At 43.2% G+C, this 24,060-nt stretch overlaps 1 protein-coding gene across 4 annotated transcripts in view; it reads right to left on the reverse strand.

Moving 5' to 3' along the window:
• The window catches only part of RASAL2 (RAS protein activator like 2), a 451,415-nt gene extending 427,560 nt beyond the window's left edge, over positions 1-23,855 (reverse strand). For 3 of the 4 annotated variants that reach the window (XM_089676316.1, XM_089676318.1, XM_089676315.1), the window contains exon 1: positions 23,440-23,854. In XM_089676316.1, the coding sequence (XP_089532442.1) occupies positions 23,440-23,626 (187 nt within the window). In that variant the 5' untranslated portion in view covers positions 23,627-23,854. Of the gene's footprint in view, positions 1-23,439 lie in introns of all 4 variants that reach the window. The other variant, XM_089676317.1, reaches the window with a different exon arrangement.
• Positions 23,856-24,060: the final 205 nt, after the last annotated feature.

Consider the following 24,060-nt stretch of genomic DNA (forward strand, 5'->3'; position numbering starts at 1 on the left):
TGGACCCGATACACCATACTTTGAGGTTTTGCATGAAAGAAAATATGTTAGACATTGCTGCAATACTTTCTGCACAGAAATGAGCTGGAACACATCCAAACACCAAAAAAAAAAAAAAAAAAAAAAAAAGAAGAGGTAATTTCAATAAATATTGCTCTCTCTGCTTCTGCTCTCTCCATTTCTCTTAAAATGTCTGAAATAGTTACATTTTTTACTGTTTTTCAGTGCATTCTGGGCATTTTGGAAGGTCTCCTGAGGTTATCTTTAAAAAAAATGCTTCTAAAAACGCAAACGCGGTTAACCATTTCAATACCGTGCAATTTTACACCTTCCTGCCCAGGCAATTTTTCACGTTTCAGCGCTCTCACTTTGAATGACAATTGCGCAATCATACAACATTGTACCCAAACTAAAATTTTATCATTTTCTTCACACAACTAGAGCTTCCTTTTGGTGGTATTTAATCACCGCTGGGGTTTTTATTTTTTGCCAAATTAACAAAAAAAGACCAAAAATTTTGAAAAAAAACACACGTTTTTCTTTGTTTCTGTTATAAAAGTTTACAAATAAATAATTGTTCTTCATAAATTTAGGCCGAGATGTATTCTGCTACATGTCTTTGGTGAAAATAACCCAAATTAGGATGTATTTTTTAGTTTGTAGGAAAGTTATAGAGTTCACAAACTATGGTATAGATCTGAATATTGATCAATCCTGAAGTACTGACAGCCAATCTAATTTCTTGAGGTCCAAGAACGTCAGAATAGTACAGATATCCCCAAATGACCCCTTTTTGCAGAGTAGACAGTCTGACGTACTTCATAAGAGGCATGGCGAGTTTTTTGAAGTTGTATTTTTCTGTCATAATTTTTCGGAAAATTAAAAAATTAAAAAAATTATTTTCACTATTTGTTTTTTTACATACTGTCACCAGTGCAGTACAGCGTCATCATATAACTGGCATGGCGGTGAACAGGGACACTGACTGGTGACAGTATGAAAAAAAAAAAAAAATTTTTTTTTAATTTTTTTTTTATTTTATTATTTTTAATTTTTTATTAAATTTTTTTTATTTTTTTTTAAGATTTTTTTTTTCATATTTTACTATGACCAAAGTAGTACAATGTTACCATAGTAACATTGTACTAATTTGGGGAAGTGATCAGTATTTTTTTTTTTTTTTTTTTTACACAATTTGCTTATAGCAAAGAATTACTTTGCTATAAGCAAGCATTTACCTGAATGAAATCGATTCATTCAGGTTTTTTTCTTTTTTTATGTGCTTAGCTGTGATTTGGTCACAGCTAATCACATGACATGTGATTAGCTGTGACCATTCACAGCTAGGCACTAGTATACAATGGATGGCATGAATGAAGCCATCCATTGTTTACAACTGTCATGTGACCTGCTGTGATTAGTCACAGCAGGTCACATGGTACCAGCAATGGGGGCCGGTACTCAGATCTGTCATCGGCCGTGTCCGAGGTACACGGCCGGTGACAGATCGTGCCACTGTGCGGCTCTGCATTAGCGCAAACTGCGCATGTGCGGGAGCATGCCAAATGGCGTGCACCCGGAATGCCGAAGCACTTTTGAAGCCGCCAAACGGCCATTGGCCGGGCGGCTAATGGTTAAACAAACTTTTTTAACCTACGTTTTCCAGCAGTCAGTTTCCATCGTTTAGAACTGTCCCATGTACATGGAGCCTTATAGTTTTCAATGAACTATCACAGAACTGTTGAGTGCCATGGTGGTTCATTGGTTCTTCCAGTCAGTGTGTATCTACTTGACCGTACAATGTATGAGCAGGCAGCGAATACTCTCAGTCTGCAGGAGTCTTGCATGGCACCAGCGATTTGCCGATTGCTGCTGCAATGCTTTCCAGGCTCCCAAAACAGGTTTTATTTGCTTTGTTTTATCAGCTGAAAGTAAAGGTTCACATTAGGACAGCAAGTGTGTTACCATCAGGATCAGCTGTCAAAAATAAAAAAAAGGGGAAAAAAAAAACCACGAAAAAAGAAACCAACTGCATCCACCACATCTAAGTACTGGTAAGCAGCAACATACTACATTTTGGTTCCTAAAGCTGGCCATACATGGGTCAAATGCCGAAAAATATTTATTTCGAAAATCTTTGCGAAGACTTTTTGTTTGAATTTTGCACCATTAGTGGGTCACAGAAACAGCCAATTTTTGTGCAGCCATCAAATCTGAGTGATCGGGCATGTTGGAAATTTTTTGAAAAACGAACTTCTAATCAATGATGAGGGAGTCGTGCGAGAAATGTAATCGAAAAAGAAATGAGCATGAGCTGTGACCAAGAAAGAAAAGAAAATTCTTGGCCATGAAAATTCTTTTCTTTGGTAACATGAGTTGGAATTGAAGGCTTGGTTTGCTGAATTTTGAAATCAATGGTGGCACCGTCAGATTACAAAAATGCACAAAAGTTCAGATTTTCTAAAGAAAATTCATTCAGAATTCGACCCATGTGTGGCCTGCATAAGGTTACATAAAAATTGAGGTCCCCAGGGGCAGATGATAGTCTCCCAATTTAATGTATGAGGTGCCTGCATTCAGCCTGGGTTCACACTGATCCGGTGTGGAATTCCGCACTGCATCACAATCACACCCCATTCATGCGATCTGCTGCAGGTATGTATGTTAACAACACCCTGAAACTGGTCTGCAAAACGTGGTGCGATGTGCAGAACCATGTGATCCAATTCTAGTGTGAAGGAAAAAAAAAAAAAAAAAAAAGGGGTCCTGCACCTTTTTGCCTTTATGGTGCGGATGCGGCGCAATTTGAGCCATACAAAATGTTTGACTCCAATCGCACCACACACAATGCACAACAAAAGCAATTCCTCATTCAGTTAATCTGACAAATACATGTGTTTTTCTTTTGTAGTTTCTGAAAAGCACCTGGATGACAAATTTTTTTTTTTTTTTTTTTAAAGTGGGTGGTTATGCAGTATCCACGTCATGGACAAGCTGACCACATTTGATTATGTTTTACATGCTGCACTCTAGCCGCTGACTTCATTGTGCAAACACCTTCTCTACATCCCTCACTCAGACACACGGGCACAAGTCTGACTCTCCAACAAAATCATTAACCTGCTATGTGCCATGGGCATCAGATCACCAACACGGTACATTGCTGACCTGTGCCATTTCCATTGTAAAAAAATCTGCAGGTCTCGGTAATAAAGCCATGAGCAATCACTGGATCATTTGACTAAGAGCTCATCATGGAAATCTGTACAAAAAAAAAAAAAGGGGGGGGGGGGGTTTGGGTGAAGAGAATGCTGTCAATTCACGTCTTTGGACGTGGCTACATATTTTATTTAAAACCTAAATCTTCGTTAAGAGTAGAGATTGTATTAATATAAGGTGGTATTGAATTAGTGGAATAGTATATATAAAAACACATTATTATTAATAATAGTAGTAATAATAAATGTACATTTTTTACCTGCAAAAAAAATGTGCTTTTTTTTAATAAAGTGAACTTATCCTTTAAAGCTGAACTCTGGGATAAGCAAATAATGTCTACAAACATGAGCTACAGTGAGGAACAGAAGTATTTGAACCCTGCAATTTTGCAAGTTTTCCCACTTAGAAATCATGGAGGGGTCTGAAATTCACATTGTAGGTGCATTCCCACTCAGAAACAGAATTTAAAAAAATAAATTAAAAAGAATTAAAAAAAAAAAAAAAAAAAATTCAGGAAATCACATTGTATGATTTTTAAAGAATTTATTTGTCTTGTACTGCTGAACATAAGTATTTGAACACCTAAGAAACAGCAAGAATTTTGGCTCTCAATGACCTGTTACTGTGCCTTTAAAAAGTCCACCTCTACTCCACTCATTAATCTAACTTAGTAGCACCTGTCTGAGCTCTTTAAAGACACCTGTCCACCCCACAGTCAGTCAGACGCCAACTACTACCATGGGCAAGACCAAAGAGCTGTCAAAAAAGACACTAGAGACAAAATTGTGGACCTCCACAAGTCTGGAAAGGGCTACAGGGCAATTGCCAAGCAGCATGGTGAAAATAGATCAACTGTTGGAGTAATTGTTAGAAAATGGAAGAGGCTAAAGACGACTGTCAGCCTCCCTCGGACTGGGGCTCCATGCAAGATCTCACCTTGTGGGGTATCACTGATGATAATAAAAGGTGAGGAATCAGCCAGAACTACAAGGGAGGAGCTGGTCAACGACATGAAGAGAGCTGGGACCACAGTTTCAAAGGTCACTGTCGGTAGAACACTACGCCGTCATGGTTTCAAATCATGCATTGCATGGAAGGTTCCCCTGCTCAAGTCATCACATGTCCAGGCCCGTCTGAAGTTTGCCAATGACCATCCGGATGATCCAGAGGAGGCATGGGAGAAAGTCATGTGGTCAGATGAGACCACAGTAGAACTTTTTAGTTTAAACTTCACTTGTGTTTGGAGGAAAAAGAAGGATGAGTTGCATCCCAAGAACACCATCCCTACTGTGAAGCATGGGGGTGGTAACATCATGCTTTGAGGGTGCTTTTCTGCGAAGGGGATAGGACGACTGCACTGTATTAAGGAGAGGATGAATGGGGTCATTTATTGTGAGATTTTGAGCAACAACCTCCTTCCCTCAGTCAGAGCCGTGAAGATGGGGTCCTGGCTGGGTCTTCCAACATGACAACGACCTGAAGCACACAGCCAGGATAACCAAGGAGTGGCTCCGTAAGAAGCATATCAAGGTTCTGGAGTGGCCTAGCCAGTCTCCAGACATAAATCCAATAGAACATCTTTGGAGGGAGCTGAAACGCCGTGTTGCTCAGCGACAGCCCCGAAACCTGACAGATCTAGAGGAGATCTGTGTGGAGGAGTGGGCCAAAATCCCTGTTGCAGTGTGTGCAAACCTGGTCAAGAACTACAGGAAACGTTTGACCTCTGTAATTGCAAACAAAAGGCTTCTGTACCAAATACTAACACTGATTTTCTCAGGTGTTCAAATATTTATGTTCAGCAGTGCAAGACAAATAAATTCTTTAAAAATCATACAATGTGATTTCCTGAATTTTTTTTTAAATTATGTCTCCCAGAGTGGGAATGCACCTACAGTGTGAATTTCAGACCCCTCCATGATTTCTAAGTGGGAGAACTTGCAAAATTGCAGGGTGTTCAAATACTTCTGTTCCTCACTGTATCTGTATTCTTTCCTAAATCATCGTGCGATTTGTGTATCTCTTCCAGATATGTGCAGTACCCTAGTGTACAGGCACTCTGTGCCTCTGTGAAGGAACTCCCTATAATAAAGACTCGTCTTGCAACCATTCCCCCTACAGACAGCCTGTAGTGGGGACTTGTCTTGCAACAGCCCCCCCTCACAGCCTGTAGTGGGGACTTGTCTTGCAACTGCCCCCCTTTACAGCCTGTAGTGGGGACTTGTCTTGCAACAGCCCCCCCTCACAGCCTGTAGTGGGGACTTGTCTTGCAACAGCCCCCCCTCACAGCCTGTAGTGGGGACTTGTCTTGCAACCGCCCCCCCCTCTACAGACAACCTGTAGGGGAGACTCGTCTTGCAACTGGTCCCCCCCTACAGACAGCCTGTAGTGGAGACTCGTCTTGCAACCACCACCCCCACCCCTACAGACAGCCCGTAGTGGGCACTCGTCTTGCAACCACCACCCCCACCCCTACAGACAGCCCGTAGTGGGCACTCGTCTTGCAATCACCACCCCCACCCCTACAGACAGCCTGTAGTGGGTGGAGCTGCTGGGTTCCTCCCACAGCTCTGCACAGTGATGTCAGTGATGTCACTGCTTCTGTGTCTGGAGTTCAGCTTCAACTAAAGCTGGATCGGTAGAGGGGATTTCTGATTGGCTAATAAGGGTAAATCTTTTAAAGGACATTACCAGTGCTCTTTGAGCTGTCAGAGTGTAATATCCAGAGTAGGTTACATTTTTGTTTTTTTTTTTCAAATTCAATAGAAAAATAGTTCTATGCCAAGTTTGAATGCAAACGGTGCTTAGGCGAGTCCTATTGTTTCTATAGCATACGTGGTCTGGGTTTATGGACTGATCCACACAACAGTTCTGACCGTGCATGGAATCTGCATAGTGAGCACAGTCTCATGTTGACAGACGGCGCACGCATATTGGCGACTGCAGCAAGACTAGTATGGCACACCCTGCTCAGGTTGGCCTATTTTACAAAGACAATAGGTGAACATAAAGTTTACCCAGGAGGACATATTTACAATGAACTCACATGAGTAAAGAAGAAGTCCAGGATCAGAGTTCAACATCAATGTAACATCTGATATTCTTTAGTGCAAGAAAGCCATACACAATATTTACACAGCCAAATTAAACAAGATATGGATACCACCAGGCTTAGTGAGCTGACAGCAGAGATAAGGATACCTTGCAGGCCTCCAATAACAAGCAAGCAGCCCCGCCATTGCTGAAATTATTTTACAGGCATGTCCTATTCAGTAAAAAAGGCAAAACAGCACAGAATTCAGACGCAGTATTCATCAAATCAGATTAAATTCATAAAATGGATTACTCGAATTATAGAAAGTAGGAGGATGGCTGGAGGCAAGTTAAAGGGGACCTCGTATGAAAATACAAGGCTGTCTTCTAAGTTCCCCCACCCCTGAATAACACCAGCTTAGGGGAAGATCATTGCTGACCGGCTATAATAGAACTGTTGCCCTTTATCTGGATATTATGCATTCCTATTAGTATTATATTTAAAAAAAAAGGGAAGTAAGGATGAAAACAGAACAACAACCAGAGATAACAGAAGACCAGAGAAGAAAGTGTTCAGAAACAACGGAGTTCAGTTGAACTTCATAGGAGGTCTAGCTATTCACATTAAAAAAAAACAAACAGCATAAATATTAAAAAACACAACACCAGAGCTATGATTTTGGGTGGAATTTGTGATTCCAGAAAATCATGATCCATGTCTGAGTCACTGTCCAGATCTCTGCAATACGATACATAGCTTTTGAACTAGCGATAGCAAAAAACATCTCCAGCTGTATTTCTAGAGAAATATTTCTTTATGTTGTACAACAAGCAAACTAACGAGGAAAACTTCAAGATGGGGCAGATGAGCAGATTTGCTCATCCTCCGGGTGCAAAGCTTCTTGTGTATTGTCCAGACAGTGACTGAATCCATTACACTTTCCTACAACCAAACGTCACAAGAGAATTTCCAGTTTGATTGACCCCAACGTCAGTCACGCCACAAACTGTACATTATGAAACAGTCACCAGTGATGTCTGAATTGGTTGTATTTTTTGGAATGATACAAAGGACAGAAGGACAAATTATGTGATTTCCAGAGCCAAACAATCCAAAACTAGCAACCAGTATAGTCACGTTTCAAGAAGTATGACCAAAGTTTTTTTGGTCACACTTCCTCTGAGGATCAGAAGAGTACGCTTAGTTCTGCACTCCTGTGACCCAGATTAAGCCGGAAGCGGACTGACATTACAGAGCCAGTCTGGGCTCTGCAGGGATCTTGACAATCTCAGGATCTGACCAGATGCCTGACTGGCATACCGCTGAGAGCCTGAGCCTCCCGCTCCTGCCTCCTCCATATGCCAGTGCTCCTGGTGAGCGCCGGAGGGGCAGTGAAGAGAGCAGAGACCAATAGTCACCGCTCTCTGCTCAGTGAAGACTGAGAACTGAACGATCAGCAGTCTTTGATCACTCAGTTCTCTGTGTAAAGCCAGCAAGGAACAGCAGCAGCAGCATCAGATCACTGCTGCAGCCATCTAGGCGAGTATAATTTTTTTTTTCTGCACGTCTCTTAAACAAAAAAAAAAAGTAGTGATCTTTAGGGTAATTATTATTATTATACAGGATTTATATAGCGCCAACAGTTTGCACAGCGCTTTACAATATAAGGGAGACAGTACAATTACAATACATTTCAGTACAGGAGGAGTATGAGGGCCTTGCTTGTGGAGCTTACAATCTAAAGGAAGGGGAGGTGATACAAAAGGTGATAGCTGTGGTGGATGATCTGGTGGAGGCGATTCAAGTACAGCTCTTAGGTGGAGGTGGGGCAGGTTTCTCTGGATAAGTGAGTTTTCAAAGATCACCTAAAGGCAGACAGGGTGGGGGCTGACCGGACATACTGTGGAAGGGAGTTCCAGAGGATGGGAGAGGCTCTAGAAAAGTCCTGGAGGCGAGCGTGGGAGGAGGTGATGAGGGAGCTAGAGAGGAAGAATTAATTTGCTCCCAAACCCCATGCAGCTCTACTGTGCAAGCACTGACAGACAACGAAGTGTGTAGTGTAGCTTGCCCTGCCTTCACTACTGGCCAGTTGGGTTGCCCGAACACCTGGCCCAGGCACCAACTACTGTACATGAGTGGTAAATTACTATTCTGTAAATCAGTGCATGTACATTGAAAAGAAAGGAAATTGGCCAAACTAAAGGAGATAATAAACGCAGTTTACAGAAGGGATCCCATTGAGCCATTGCTATTTAGCACACCAAGCCCCTGAATGTAGCGCTTGGGAACACCCCCACTGTCCAACTATCAAATGGGGTGAGGGAGGGTGTGGGGGATACTCTCTACTGTCCACACAGATGACTCCATTGGACAATGGTAGTATGGGGTGGGGGCATGCCCAAGTTGTAAAGTTGGATTCAAGTCAAGGATTCTGTGGATTAAATGGGGGTCAGTTATGTAGAATCCTGGGGCCCACAGACAGGGAACATTTAATAGTTTAGCAGACACTGTACACGGGCTGCAGTTAGGCTTGTCGGTTAGTTGAGAAAATATACTCAAGTATGTTATAGGGTTTCTACAGATCAGTATAGCGAGACTAATCCTTGCTGCTATGGAAACTAAAAAAATCCCCCATACCCATAAGCATCATTTGAACCTGGCGCTTGGTTTGTTGTTGGTGGCACAGTTCTATGTCTCCCAGCAGCTACGCATAGTGGATATCAATCATGAAGTGCCGCCATGCAGACGTCCTTGACAGATGGGGATGTAGCTCACCTGTGCAGTGCATTGTTTAACTTATGGGGCTTGTGGGAGAAAGAACGGTACATATGAGGCAGTACATACAGTTGTGTCCAAAATTATTCAACCCCCAATGCTGTAAAGGGGTTTAGGGACTATAGTGTACATTTGGAATTGTATTCAGAATCAAATCCTACAAGGACGTTGTAACTACCCAAATGCAACTAAAATGACATCAATTGTTTATGTAATACAGTAGTAAATGGTTCTTATGTGGTTTCTTCATTGCCACAATTATTCAACCCCTTAAAGACTACCACTCTGAAGAACAGAGGTTCATACAGGTGCTTTCCATCAGGTATTGAAAACACCTGTGGATGTCACCGAGCAGCAATCAAGCATAATAAGCACCAATTAGGCAGCTTTAAAATGACTGTGATACTCAGCTCCTTCTAGACATTTACTGGTGTGGTTACAAACATGGTGAAGGCAAGAGAATGGTCCAGGAAGACAAGAGAAGAGGTGATTTCTCTTCACAGGAAGGGCAATGGCTATAAGAAGATTGCAAAGATGTTAAACATACCAAGAGACACCTTAGGAAGCATCATTCGCAAATTCAAGGCAAAGGGCACTGTTGAAACGCTACCTGGTCGTGGCAGAAAGAAGATGCTGACTTCGACTGCTGTGCGCTACCTGAAGCGTAGAGTGGAGAGAAGTCCCCGTGTGACTGCTGAGGAACTGAGAAAAGATTTGTCAGATGTGGGTACAGAAGTTTCAGCCCAGACAATAAGACGCACACTGCGTAATGAAGGCCTCCGTGCCAGAACTCCCAGGCGTACCCCCTTGCTGTCTCCAAAGAATAAGAAGAGTCGACTGCAGTATGCCAAAAGCCATGTGGACAAACCACAAAAGTTGTGGGATAGTGTTCTGTGGACTGATGAAACAAAATTAGAACTGTTTGGGCCCATGGATCAACGCTATGTTTGGAGGAGGAAGAACAAGGCCTATGATGAAAAGAACACCTTGCCTACTGTGAAGCATGGTGGAGGGTCAATCATGCTTTGGGGCTGTTTTGCTTCTGCAGGTACAGGGAAGCTTCAGCGTGTGCAAGGTACCATGAATTCTCTTCAGTACCAGGAGATATTGGATGGAAACGTGATGCAGTCCGTCACACACCTGAGGCTTGGGAGACGTTGGACCTTTCAACAGGACAATGATCCCAAGCATACCTCCAAGTCCACTAGAGCATGGTTGCAGAGGAAAGGCTGGAACATTTTGGAGTGGCCATCGCAGTCACCAGACTTAAATCCGATTGAGAACCTCTGGTGGGACTTAAAGAAAGCAGTTGCAGTGCGCAAGCCTAAGAATGTGACTGAACTGGAGGCCTTTGCCCATGAAGAATGGGCGAAGATACCCGTAGATCGCTGCAAGACACTTGTGTCAAGCTATGCTTCACGTTTAAAAGCTGTTATAACTGTAAAAGGATGCTGTACTAAGTACTAAGATTGAATGTCACTTGGGGGTTGAATAAAACTGATAATGCTGTGAGCACAGAAAAGACATTTGTGGTTATTTCATTATAACTGTTATGTTATATTTGTCTGACCTACAAGTGCCTCTTTAATGTAAATGTAAGCAAGATGACTGAATGATCAAAAGCAATGTCAAACTGGCCAAAACACTCAATTTCAGTGGGGGTTGAATAATTTTGGACACAACTGTACTGGGGTGACAACTTAAAGTGTTACTAAACCCATGATCCAGCATTCACTATATCTGGTCTCCCACAGTACACAGAACATGGAAATGCAATTATTTTAGTAAGTATAAACTGCTAAATAGCTTTTCTCATCAGCGGTATATAGCAGTCATGTGACTTACGGTATATCAGTGACCAGCTGAGCACTGGTTAGTCCTGCAGAAGTTTTCATTCTCCTCTGACTGTTCTATGAGGCTACATGACCCCTGATCCTGTATCTGGACAGAGCTCATTGGCCCTGTGCTGATCAAATGCACCCTCCCAAAAGGAGAAACACAAAAAAACCACCTCTAGCAATACACACCAAACTGAGCATGTGCAGAGTGGCTTCTAGAGCTCGCTATCAGCAGATGGATTGGGGACAGTAGAAGGGGAGGATCAGAGAAGACAGAATCAAACAGCCCCTTTACACAATGCAGAGGATTAACCCCTTAGGTTCCACAGTGAGTATAACAAGCATGCTTTACTGCACATACAGGCTGATTTTACTGATGTGGGTTAAGGAGAAAAAAATTTGCCAATTGGCTTTGTATTTGAGAGATTTGTACAGGCCTGTGTTAATTGAATGCATTTCTAACACATTCCTCGAAGCAACTACTATACTGATCAGTCACATGAGCAAGTTTGGGATGGAGGAACTTGACTGGCCTGCACAGAGTCCTGACCTGATAGAATACCTATGAATACTGATCAGAGCAGAGCAGATGGATGACAGGTCCGTGTCAGCTTCCAGCAGAGTGGACACCAAGAGAGCACATGGCTAAAAATGGGAGTAAAAGGACTCTGCTGTCTGTTTACACCCAGCTACGTCCGATCCACTCCAACTCCACCTAAATGGTAACGGGCAGATCCCCTTTTTTTTTTTTTTTAAAAAGATGACCCAGGAGGTCTCCAAAGGAAGACATGGACCTTTCGGTCAGTTCCGCTTGAAAAAAAAAAACAACATAAGGACCTGATCATATCGCCCATGTAAAAGGGGCCTTACAGTGCAGTCAGATACATGAAATACTGCTGCAGAGTAGACATACATTTCAGGTTTAGCACACAAGGGATTTAAACAGTGCCTGGCACATTCTCATAATGTATGCCAATAATCCCCAAGCCCTTGACCTGAAAAAGTTCTTCCTTTCCCAGAATTCCACCTGCAGCATTCAGGCACCATCCAAGCACATATGGTCATTGCCCTCCTCTACACTCTTTACCTATCATACCATTGCTTATATTCAGCTGCCCCAATCTCACCACATCACAAAATCACTGCTAGGACTAGAATTAATTCCCGGAAAATAAATGCAAGAATTTGTTTTGCCCTATATTATCAAGGCATCTGTATTTCATTTTATTTTCACTGAGCAATTGCCAAAAAGGGAAGAATGTCGAAGCCTATATATGACACAATGACTGTTTTCAATTAATAATTTCCTAAGAATGTTCTATAGAAATTGAGGCTGCGGCACTGGTGACTCTTTGTTGTTTATTCAGCAATGAATCACAAAGGAAATCTACAGTGAGAACACATTCACAGCTGACTGAGATCTTGTAATGTGCATTGAACAGGTGATTGTTATATAGACAGCCTGAGCCACAGATAAAGTCACTAAGGCCCCTTTTACGCGGGTGTTCCGTATCTCCGTTTTTTCATCTGTCCGTTTATGGATGAAAACCGGACACCCATGTACTTCTAGTGCAGTGGTGTCCAAACTGCGACCCGGAAGCTGCCCTTTGCTTGCCTTACCCGGCCCTTGAAGAAGGGCTTTTCCTCCCACTGATACAAGACACTATTCCTCCCACTGACACCAACAATGGGGCATAATTCCCTCTACTGACATCAGCAATGCAACCCATTGACACCAACAATGGGGCCCTATTTCTCCCACTGACACCAATGATGAAGCACTGAAACTGACACCAACGATAGGGCACTATTCCTCCCACTGACACCAGCAATGGGGCACTATTCCTCCCCCCCCACTGACACCAACGATGGGGCACTATTCCTCCCCCTAATACCAAAGATGCAATGTTTACTCCCACTGACACCAGGACAATTTCAGCTCTCAATGGCCATAGACCGCCCCCCCGTAGGATAGTAAACTGGCCATTTGTTTAGAAAGTTTGGAGACCCCTGGACTAGTGCATGTAAAACGGAGGATCATCTGTTTATATCCGTTATTGTCCGCATCCATTAACATCCTTTTTTTGAACAGAAGAAAACCCTATTTTTCTTCTGTAAAAAATAAAAAAAAACAACCGGCACGGATGAAAAACGGACATACGGTCCATTTTTGCATTGGTAAAGGATGTGAAAAACTGATAAAAATGGATTTGTTTTTCTCTGTATTAAACAAAAAAAATAAAAAAATTAGTTGGACCGATGAAAAAAACCCAAAAAAAACAAAAAAACAGAATGCCCGTGTGAAAAGACCCTAACAAAAATGACTGCACCATGTGTACCAATTTTTATTCAAGCGAGGCCAGAAATGTAGCAAACTAATTTACTAAAACCAGAGAGCAGAAACGTTCCTGTATTACTCAAATGAAGAGTTCTCAGTTACAAAACTACACTAGAAAAGTAACAGCTGCAATCTGATTGGTTGTCCTGGGCCCCCCAGCCTCCATCCTTTCCTCCAGTTTTATCACTTGGCTCTAGAACTATTTAAATTGAAATCATAGCTATGTGAAAACACAGGATTACATCATCAAAATATCAAATATATACAACCCTATTTCAGAATGCAATTCAAGCTAAATTCGAGAGTAGTCTAACATATCATGCTCTAAAGCAGTGGTCCCCAAACTGCAGCCTGGGGGCCAGATGTGGCCCTTTGCTTGCCTTTATCAGGCCCTTGGGGCACCGTTCTAACCACTGACACCAACGACGTGGCACCGTTCTTCCCACTGACACCAACGGCGGGGCACCGTTCTTCCCACTGACACCAACGGCGGGGCACCGTTCTTCCCACTGACACCAACGGCGGGGCACCGTTCTTCCCACTGACACCAACGGCGGGGCACTATACTTCCCACTGACACCAACGGCGGGGCACTATACTTCCCACTGACACCAACGGCAGGGCACTATACTTCCCACTGACACCAATGATGGGGGATTATTTCTTCTACCAACAATAAGGGAATTTTTATCCCTCTAATACCAATGATGGGGCATTGTTTAGTCTCATTGATGCCAAGACATTTTTTACTCATGCTGGCCACAGTCCGGCCCTCTCAAAGTCTGAAGGACAGTAAACTGGCCCTTTGTTAAAGTTTAGAGACCTCTGCTCTAAAGGATGCAAATTGCTTAATGTGTTCATTAGGTGTATTATCAATACAAAAAGAACCACCAATTTGCACTTTATTCAATAGCTAAATCATTACCACAAAAGAGGAAACAATCACCTTACACAAATTAACAAATGCTTTAATTAGCATACATAAAGACTCTTTACTAAACATATCCTAAGGGCCTAATCACACCACAATGCAGTAAAGGCAAGTGTTTGTGTTCATTGGGCAGCAAATTCATTCATAAGAGCCTATTCACACTACTGCATTGCATTAATACAACCCATACATGTGAAAGCCCTGCCTAAGCCCCAAAAGGATGCACAGAGCATGTTTGGCAGCACACATCCATCCGCAAGGTGCCTTGTGTGGCATCCAGAGAAAAAAAAAAAGTACCTTATTGCACAACGCAGCGATGTTAATGCACCCTTAGGGCTCATGCACACTGGATGTTTTGCCAACTCTCCTGGTAGCATTGTTTTGGCAGTGAAAAAAAAAATAAATCTTGATACTTGTAAAAGTGTATAATGTGTTTAGGCGAGTCAAGCGGTTGGGCATGAATTCATTTAATTGACCAGAAAAATAATTTAGAAAAACGAGAAGGCCTGGTTCACACCAAATGCGGTATACATTTAGTCTGTTCTGTAGCGTTTTTTTTTTTGTTTTTTTTTAATACACGTTTTGATGAGTTTTGCTTTTTTTGTTGTTGGGGTTTTTTTGGGCCAGCTAGTTGCTAGGCAGAATAAAAACACAAAACGTGTTAACGCACTACATGTGTTTTCTGCAGCGTCTCCATTGAAGTCTACTGAACCAAAAACGCAACATTTTGCATTAAAAAAAAAAAGTCCCTGGCCCTTTCTAAAAAAAACCGCAGCTTAAAAAAACCATAAATGTGAACATGCCCCATAGGAAACCATGTTAAATGGACTGCAGTGCATTACTGCAAAACGCACCAAAAAAAAACAAGAAACCAAACCCCCCCTCCCCCAAAAAAAAAACAAACAAAAAAAAACACCACACACATGTAGGTGTGAACTAGGCCTTAGGCCGGGCATATATGGGTTGAAAACCGTCCAATTTTTTGTCCGAAAATCGGACCTAAGAATAATTGGCCAATTTTCGCGATTCCTCCCCTTTTTGGTGATCGGCATGTTGGAAAATTTCAAACACAATGATGGACAAGTCGTACAATCGTTTTTCCAAAAAGAACATGCGCATGAGCTGTGAACTGGAAGGAACAGAAGTTTTGCATATTATATGGGGTGAACTTTATAACTTGGTCGGCTGATTTTTGAAATCTATGATAGTACCATTGGATTACCGAATGAATGACGTTTCCGATTTTCGGACAAAAAATTTTTCGGAATTCGAACCATGTATGGCCTGCATTAGATCCATTTGAAGGCATCAGCAGTTTTTTCTGCCAAAATGCCACTTTTGGACGCATTGGCAATTTTTTTTTTCTCCCTCTAAACACTTATGTGTGCATGGATACATAGGCTTACATGAAGGAGCATTAAAAGCCCATTCACACGGGGTCCAAAGTTGCATGACAAGTCGCACCCCATGTTTCCAAATGAGTATCATTCATATCTGAGCAACTTGAAAAGTAGTTTCTGCACTGATCTGGTCTGACTTTCATGCAACTTGAGGGCCATAGACTTCAATGTAAACCCTCCAAAGTCGCACGAAAGTTGCACCTGATTTATATACATGCGACTTGTGTGCAGCACAATTATTCATCCTTGGTCAAAGTCTCACTCATCCTAAGTCGCACTGTAAAGTCACAATGAAAAATTGAAGTCGCACAACTGAATGGAGCCTTAGAGGCAGAAGATTACAAAAAAATAAAATTAAAATAAAAAAATAAAAAAACACACCACACACCCCCAGGAGCAGCTAAAAAAAAAGTCCACTGTGCATGAGGCCCTAAACTGGCTTTTTAATGCACCTCATCCTGCAAAACAATAGGTCCTGCATTATTTTTTCCAAAACAATACCCTGCAATGTACAGAGCAATTGCATCTATGCACGGCTGATGTAATGCTGAAAATGGCATATGACCGTTTCTAACATGACACACTGCAGTATAAATGAGCCCAGATTGCAACCACCCCCTACCTACCCAGGTACTGCAAAGTACGCCCAGTGTGGAAGAGATACACTCATGTAGTTCTCACTTTTTAAAAGACAAATTTCATACATAAAATCACAGGAATGAAACATAATGCAATTTTGAAAAGTGGTTCAATAGCAATAAAATGATCATTAAAACTTTTTATTTATTGTGTTACTAACCAGATCATATATTTCAAGGCTTGTAAATAAAACCAGCGCAGTAATAAATGGCATCATATTTCAACAAACAGTTCACATATTTCCTGGTCTCATACCTAAAGGATTAAAATTAGAGACTGGGAAAGAATGGCCAGCAGGACTATGATTGCATGTTTAGCCTGAATGAGAGAATCAATCTGATCCTATAACTAAGCCGTGAGTACCAGTCTGCTCTTCCCCGAGGATCATGCTACCAGCATTGCAGAATTCTAATTAGTGACTGTCAGATGAAGATACTAAGGGTATCACTATACACAAGAGACAGAAAACAAACAAATACACAACAGACGAAAAAAAAAAAAAAAAAAAAAAAAAAAAAAAAAAGGGTTGGCTCTCCTAATATGTTTACTGGGACTAATCACAAGGCATGGGTATTCCATGGCAGAAGTAAACCTTCAACAGGGAGTTGAAATGATGCCAGAAAAGCTACAGATCAATTTGTTTTCTATGTGACCTGTTCACCCTATACAGGTACACTATGCAGTGGACATTTTATTTCATTTTTGACACTTCAATGAAAGTTAAAACCAAGTAAACAGTGCAATGCATTGTAAGAACACATTGCACAGCCCCTACACAACACACATCAGCCCACATACATAACTGGTGTAAAAAAGTCATACAAATACATAAACATCAGGGACACTTGGCAACCATGCTATCGCTATAGAATCAGATCATCAGACAGCATCATTGACACCTTAAGGCTCCATGCACACGGGGAGTTTTAATAACACTGGTAACATTAGTTGTTAGTTTTTCAGCATTTTTGCATTAGTGTTCGGCCTCGTTTTCGTGTTTTCTTACCAAAAAAAGTTAAAAAAAACAAAAAAAAACCCACCACACACAAAAACACAGTTTTGCTACATCTGTACAGCTAAGAAACTCCTCTAGAAACACAGCCAAAAAACGCTGATTGCAGTCTATGTGTGCATGCACAGGATAACATTCTGGGGGGTTTACTGACTGTAGAAAAAAAATGCCAAAAACAGCAGCTGTAAAACCGTCCAGTGTGCATGAGGACTAAAACTTTCCAGGGACTCATTGCTGGTCATAGTTGTGCTCCTAAGACACGCACATTAATTATGGCTGCCAGCTTGAATTCCAGGCATGCTCACAGCTCTCTTGAAATATTCCAGATTTGATTAACCATTCTGAGCAGAATATTCATCCCATCATGTATTACAATTCTCTTGAAGCCTTTGAAATGCTTTTCACAGAAACATTTACCTTCGATTAAACATACACACCATATTCCAGACAACCCATATTGGATCTATAGATCTTGGAGTAACAGGTTCGGGGACTCGGGGTCAGCAGTGAATTCTTTTACAATGCTGGGAACCAGGGGCGGACTGACCATTTGGAAACTCGGGCACTGCCCGAGGGCACGGGGTCAGTAGGGGGCCCCATGAGATGCCCCTGGTACCTTTTTCATAGGCTTTTTTGAGTTTGGGCAAGGACACAGGGGCCCCATGATCCCCTATTGCCCAGGGGCCCCATGAGTTGTCAGTTCGCCCCTGTTGGGAACTGAGAACACCGCCACGGAGGACCCCAAGCCACACACTCCCATCATGACATTAATAGAACACGAGTTTATACAAAGTTACAAATGTAAACACATCAGCCAAGAGAGAACACAAAGAAAAAGGGACTACATGTAACAAACGTAAGTATTTAAGCCCAAATATAAAAACATTGGGAATTGGACAGAAAACAGCCATGTTAGGCCCCTCTCACAGTTTTGATTAGCAGATCTATCTGTTGATCCCCTGCTGATCAGAGCAGAGCGGGTGGATGACAGGTCCGTGTCCGCTCAGTTTCTGCATACTCTCTCTGTATAGGCGGCTGGGAGTGAACGGAGTCCACTGTCCGTTTACACCCAACTGCCCTCCCATCCATTCTGCCTTCCTCTGGATCAACTGTGGGTGTAGGATTATAACTTTTTTTTTTTTTTTTTTTTTTTTTTATTGTTGAACTAGATGGACTTTTGTCTTTTTTCAGCCAGACTAACTATGTAGGTAGAGGTCAGCGATCCCCTTTGGGGTTTTTTTCTAGCAGACTGGAGGAAGGCAGGCCTGTTTACACCCATGGGTCCATAGGGGTGACCCTGGTAATAAATATTGCATCTTTATATACTTTATGTTCTGTTTGTAAATTGGACTTAACAGCTTGCTGCATATTTTTGTTTTTTGCAGTATTTACCGACACATTTTTAATTTTGTGTTAAATACCGCCGAAAGTATTTTTTTTTTTTTTTGTGAATTGGACATTTTGTGACCGCATGCAGTAACCTATGCAATGGGTCACATGTCAGTGTTATCGCATGTGGTAACCTTTAGTGAATTGACACCTTTGTGTCTGACTTATATAACCACAGCACCTCTATGGGTCAGCTGACCTCAGGGAAGTCATAGCACAGTGACTGACAATTGCACCAATCAAGCTAACAATGCTGGAACACTGCGCTTGTACTGGGTATATTGGGGTGACAACACTGAGCCCCCGGACTCTCATAGACCTAATGACTTGTCTGGGAGGCCTCCTGCACATGGGACACATAAAAGGCCATGGTTTTAGGAATGCAGGCATTTTTCTTTACTGACCTAAATGCAGCGCATTGTTTTTAATGGGCCTGTACACACAGGTGCATAAACTTGTGATGTGTATCAGTGTAAAAAAAAAAACAAAAGCCAAGATAATCTGCATGGTCAGTCAGTATCTTTACACTCACATGTACAAATATGCAATTATACAGGTGAAACTGAAAAAATTAGAATATCGTGCAAAAGTTTATTTATTTCAGTAATGCAACTTAAAAAGGTGAAACTAATATATGAGATAGACTCATTACATGCAAAGCAAGATAGTTCAAGCCGTGATTTGTCATAATTGTGATGATTATGGCTTACAGCTCATGAAAACCCCAAATCCACAATCTCAGAAAATCAGAATATTGTGAAAAGGTGCAATATTCTAGGCTCAAAGTGTCCCACTCTAATCAGCTAATTAAGCCATAACACCTGCAAAGGGTTCCTGAGCCTTTAAGTGGTCTCTCAGTCTGGTTCAGTAGGAATCACAATCATGGGAAAGACTGCTGACCTGACAGTTGTGCAGAAAACCATCACTGACACCCTCCGTAAGGAGGGAAAGCCTCAAAAAGTAATTGCAAAAGAAGTTGGATGTTCCCAAAGTGCTGTATCAAAGCACATTAATAGAAAGTTATGTGGAAGGGAAAAGTGTGGAAGAAAAAGGTGCACAAGCAGCAGGGATGACCACAGCCTGGAGAGGATTGTCAGGAAAAGGCCATTCAAAAGTGTTGGGGACTTTCACAAGGAGTGGACTGAGGCTGGAGTCAGTGCATCAAGAGCCACCACACACAGATGGATCCTGGACATGGGCTTCAAATGTCGTATTCCTCTTGTCAAGCCGCTCCTGAACAACAAACGTCAGAAGCGTCTTACCTGGGCTAAAGAAAAACAGACCTGGTCTGTTGCTCAGTGGTCCAAAGTCCTCTTTTCTGATGAGAGCAACTTTTGCATCTCATTTGGAAACCAAGGACCCAGAGTATGGAGGAAGAATGGAGAGGCACACACTGCAAGATGCTTGATGTCCAGTGTGAAGTTTCCACAGTCTGTGTTGATTTGGGGAGCCATGTCATCTGCTGGTGTTGGTCCACTGTGCTTCATTAAGTCCAGGGTCAACGCAGCCGTCTACCAGGAGATTTTGGAGCATTTCATGCTTTCTTCCGCAGACGAGCTTTATGGGGATGCTGACTTCATTTTCCAGCAGGACTTGGCACCTGTCCACACTGCCAAAAGCACCAAAACCTGGTTCAATGACCGTGGGATTACTGTGCTTGATTGGCCAGCAAACTCGCCTGATCTGAACCCCATAGAGAATCTATGGGGCATTGCCAAGAGAAAGATGAGAGACATGAGACCGAACAATGCAGAAGAGCTGAAGGCCGCTATTGAAGCATCCTGGTCTTCCATAACACCTCAGCAGTGCCACAGGCTGATAGCTTCCATGCCACGCCGCATTGAGGCAGTAATTGCTGCAAAAGGGGCCCAAACCAAGTACTGAGTACATATGCATTCTTATACTTTTCTGAGGTCCGATATTGTTCTATGTACAATCCTTGTTTTATTGATTGAATGTAATATTCTAATTTTCGGAGATTGTGGATTTCGGGTTTTCATGAGCTGTAAGCCATAATCATCACAATTATGACAAATCACAGCTTGAACTATCTAGCTTTGCATGTAAAGAGTCTATCACATATATTAGTTTCACCTTTTAAGTTGCATTACTGAAATAAAGGAACTTTTGCACAATATTCTAATTTTTCGAGTTTCACCTGTACATGCAAACACGTGCACACACCTTCTTCCCTTGATTTGAGAGCTAGAAATGTTTTTTTCCCCATGCTTGTACACAGGAATACATGCAGGGGATATACATCCCGGTCTCACGTTTTTCTGCCAGGAATATCTGCTGTTCATACACTGCTACACAAATGGGATATACCTGCGTCCAAATCCCAAAATCTTCTACATGGAACCCCCCATGAGGTGGACCCTACATGGACAAGCGTTCGATGTACACACAGGTACATGTGACTCCCAGTGACAGACGTGACACCGTAACTCACATTCCTTCTTTTTCTGTTGGCACTGAGCCAAGTACATTTTGCACTCTATGTTTTTCAAGTGACATGACGCAGGACCGCTACCTGCTGCGGGGGTGCCATTAGGAAAGAACGACTCTGCAAGTACGTGTGCGGTTTTCAGGCGTTTCAGCCAGTGTGCCCAGCTGTGAATGGGGACAAAATGTCGATTTTATCCATCTTATTAGATTGGAAGCTCCTAGGAGCAGGCCCTCTGGTAGCATATTGTACGGTTACTCTACGGTCTCCCTTTATACTGGAAAGCACTGAGATAACGGTTGGTGCTTCATAAATCCCGTATTATATTATTATTGTCATTCCTAATAATACACGTCATGGGAATGGATGGCAGCGGTGTCTAGAGACTGCAGGATGCAGATCCAATCACACATCGATCGCATGATAACATTGTAGAGTGCACGGGCACTATAGAAGGAGATTGTCCAATCAGATTGTAGGGCGCTCGGGCACCATAGCAGATTGTCCAATCAGATTGTAGGGCGCACGGGCACCATAGCAGATTGTCCAATCAGATTACAGAGCGCACGGGCACCATAGCAGATTGTCCAATCAGATTACAGAGCGCACGGGCACCATAGCAGATTGTCCAATCAGATTACAGAGCGCACGGGCACCATAGCAGATTGTCCAATCAGATTACAGAGCGCACGGGCACCATAGCAGATTGTCCAATCAGATTACAGAGCGCACGGGCACCATAGCAGATTGTCCAATCAGATTACAGAGCGCACGGGCACCATAGCAGATTGTCCAATCAGATTACAGAGCGCACGGGCACCATAGCAGATTGTCCAATCAGATTACAGAGCGCACGGGCACCATAGCAGATTGTCCAATCAGATTGTAGGCTGCACGGGCATCATAGCAGATTGTCCAATCAGATTGTAGGCTGCACGGGCACCATAGCAGATTGTCCAATCAGATTACAGAGCGCACGGGCAATATAGCAGATTGCCCAATCAGATTGTAGGCTGCACGGGCACCATAGCAGATTGTCCAATCAGATTGTAGGGTGCATGGGCACTGTAAAAGGCGATTGTCCAATTAGATTGTAGGGTTCATGGGCACCGTAAAAAGGAGATTGTCCAATCAGATTGTAGGGTGCACAGGCACTATAGAAGGAGATTGTCCAATCAGATTGTAGCAGATTGTCCAATCAGATTACAGAGCGCACGGGCACCATAGCAGATTGTCCAATCAGATTGTAGGCTGCACGGGCAACATAGCAGATTGTCCAATCAGATTGTAGGCTGCACGGTCACCATAGCAGATTGTCCAATCAGATTGTAGGGTGCACGGTCACCATAGCAGATTGTCCAATCAGATTGTAGGGTGCACGGGCACTGTAAAAGGCGATTGTCCAATTAGATTGTAGGGTTCATGGGCACCGTAAAAAGGAGATTGTCCAATCAGATTGTAGGGTGCACAGGCACTATAGAAGGAGATTGTCCAATCAGATTGTAGGGTGCACAGGCACCATAGAAGGAGATTGTCCAATCAGATTGTAGGGTGCACGGGCACCATAGAAGGAGATTGTCCAATCAGATTGTAGGGTGCACGGGCACCATAGAAGGAGATTGTCCAATCAGATTGTAGAGTGCACGGGCCCCATAGAAGGAGATTGTCCAATCAGATTGTAGGGTACACAGGCACTATAGAAGGAGATTGTCCAATCAGATGGTATGGTGCACGGCACTGTAAGAAGCGATTGTCCAATCAGATTGAAGGGTTCATGGGCACTATAGAAAGAGATTGTCCAATCAGATTGTAGGGTGCACAGGCATCGTAAAAGGAGATTGTCCAATCAGACTGCAGGGTGCTCGGGCAACATAGAAGGAGATTGCCCAATCACATTGTAAGGTACATGAGCAACATAAACAAAAGATTGTCCAATCACACTGTAAGATGCACGGGCACTGTAAAAGGAGATTGTCCAATCAGATTGTAGGGTGCATGGGCACTACAGGAGATTGTCCAATCAGACTGTGGGGTGCATGGGTGCTGTAAGAGGCGACTGTCCAATCAGATTGTAGGGTGCATTGGCACCGTAAGAGGTGATAGTCCAATCAGACTGTAAGGTGCACGGGCACTACAGAAGGAGATTGTACAGATTGTGGGGTGCATGGGTGCTGTAAGAGGAGATTGTCCAATCAGATTGTAGGGTGCACAGGCACTAAAGAAGGAGATTGGACAATCAGAATGTAGGGTGCATGGGCACTGTAAAAAGAGATTGTCCAATCAGATTGTATGATGTATAGATCCCGTGTAGCCCAGTGATGATGGAAGGTACGAGACATGATGGTACGATACACACATACACACACAGGTTGGTTGTGAATCGTCCGGAGGTGATCGCTCCCCTCCCCCCGGTCCTCTTACCGTAGACTCGGACCCATCCCTGCTGCTGACACACGGACTCCATGAGGATTCGGTCCAGGATGCCTCCTCCCGCTCCCCTCGGAGAGTCCATGTCCCCGGGGAGGGAGTCCCGGTCGTGGAAGCCGTGGAACAAGTCCTGTCCACTGGACACCGACTCTCCTCCGGGGGACAGATCCATCATAAACATAGCGGGCTGCACTCAGCACACGGGGCTCCGGGTGTCACGGGGCTCCGGACATGGACGAGGCGGGTAAGTAACGGGTGTAGCTGGGCACACGTGACCCTCCACGAGCCCGGCTCAGCAGGTTGCTGTGGTGACCGCTATCCCTGGCGGCGCGAGCCTCCTGTGACACCAGCCGGCGGACGTGTCTCCAGTCCTCCCAGGCATCAGCGGCATCCCTGGGAGATAGACCAGAACAGCCAGCAACCCGCCTATCCGCTGGAGGGGGCGGGGCCCGCCTGGGACAATCGGGATGCTGGAGCGCCTATCTCATCGATAGGGATCCGCACATTCATGGAAATAAAAAGCTCCGAAGCTCCCCCTGCTGGCTGGTAGTGGGCGATGCAGCTCCAGCAGACGGACGCTGGAAGACCGAACTTTCCATTTGTTTGGGAAAGAAT

Source organism: Staurois parvus, unplaced genomic scaffold, assembly GCF_062004578.1.
Source record: "Staurois parvus isolate SC_StPar_1 unplaced genomic scaffold, SC_StPar_1.0 ptg000166l, whole genome shotgun sequence".
Taxonomy (NCBI): domain Eukaryota; kingdom Metazoa; phylum Chordata; class Amphibia; order Anura; family Ranidae; genus Staurois; species Staurois parvus.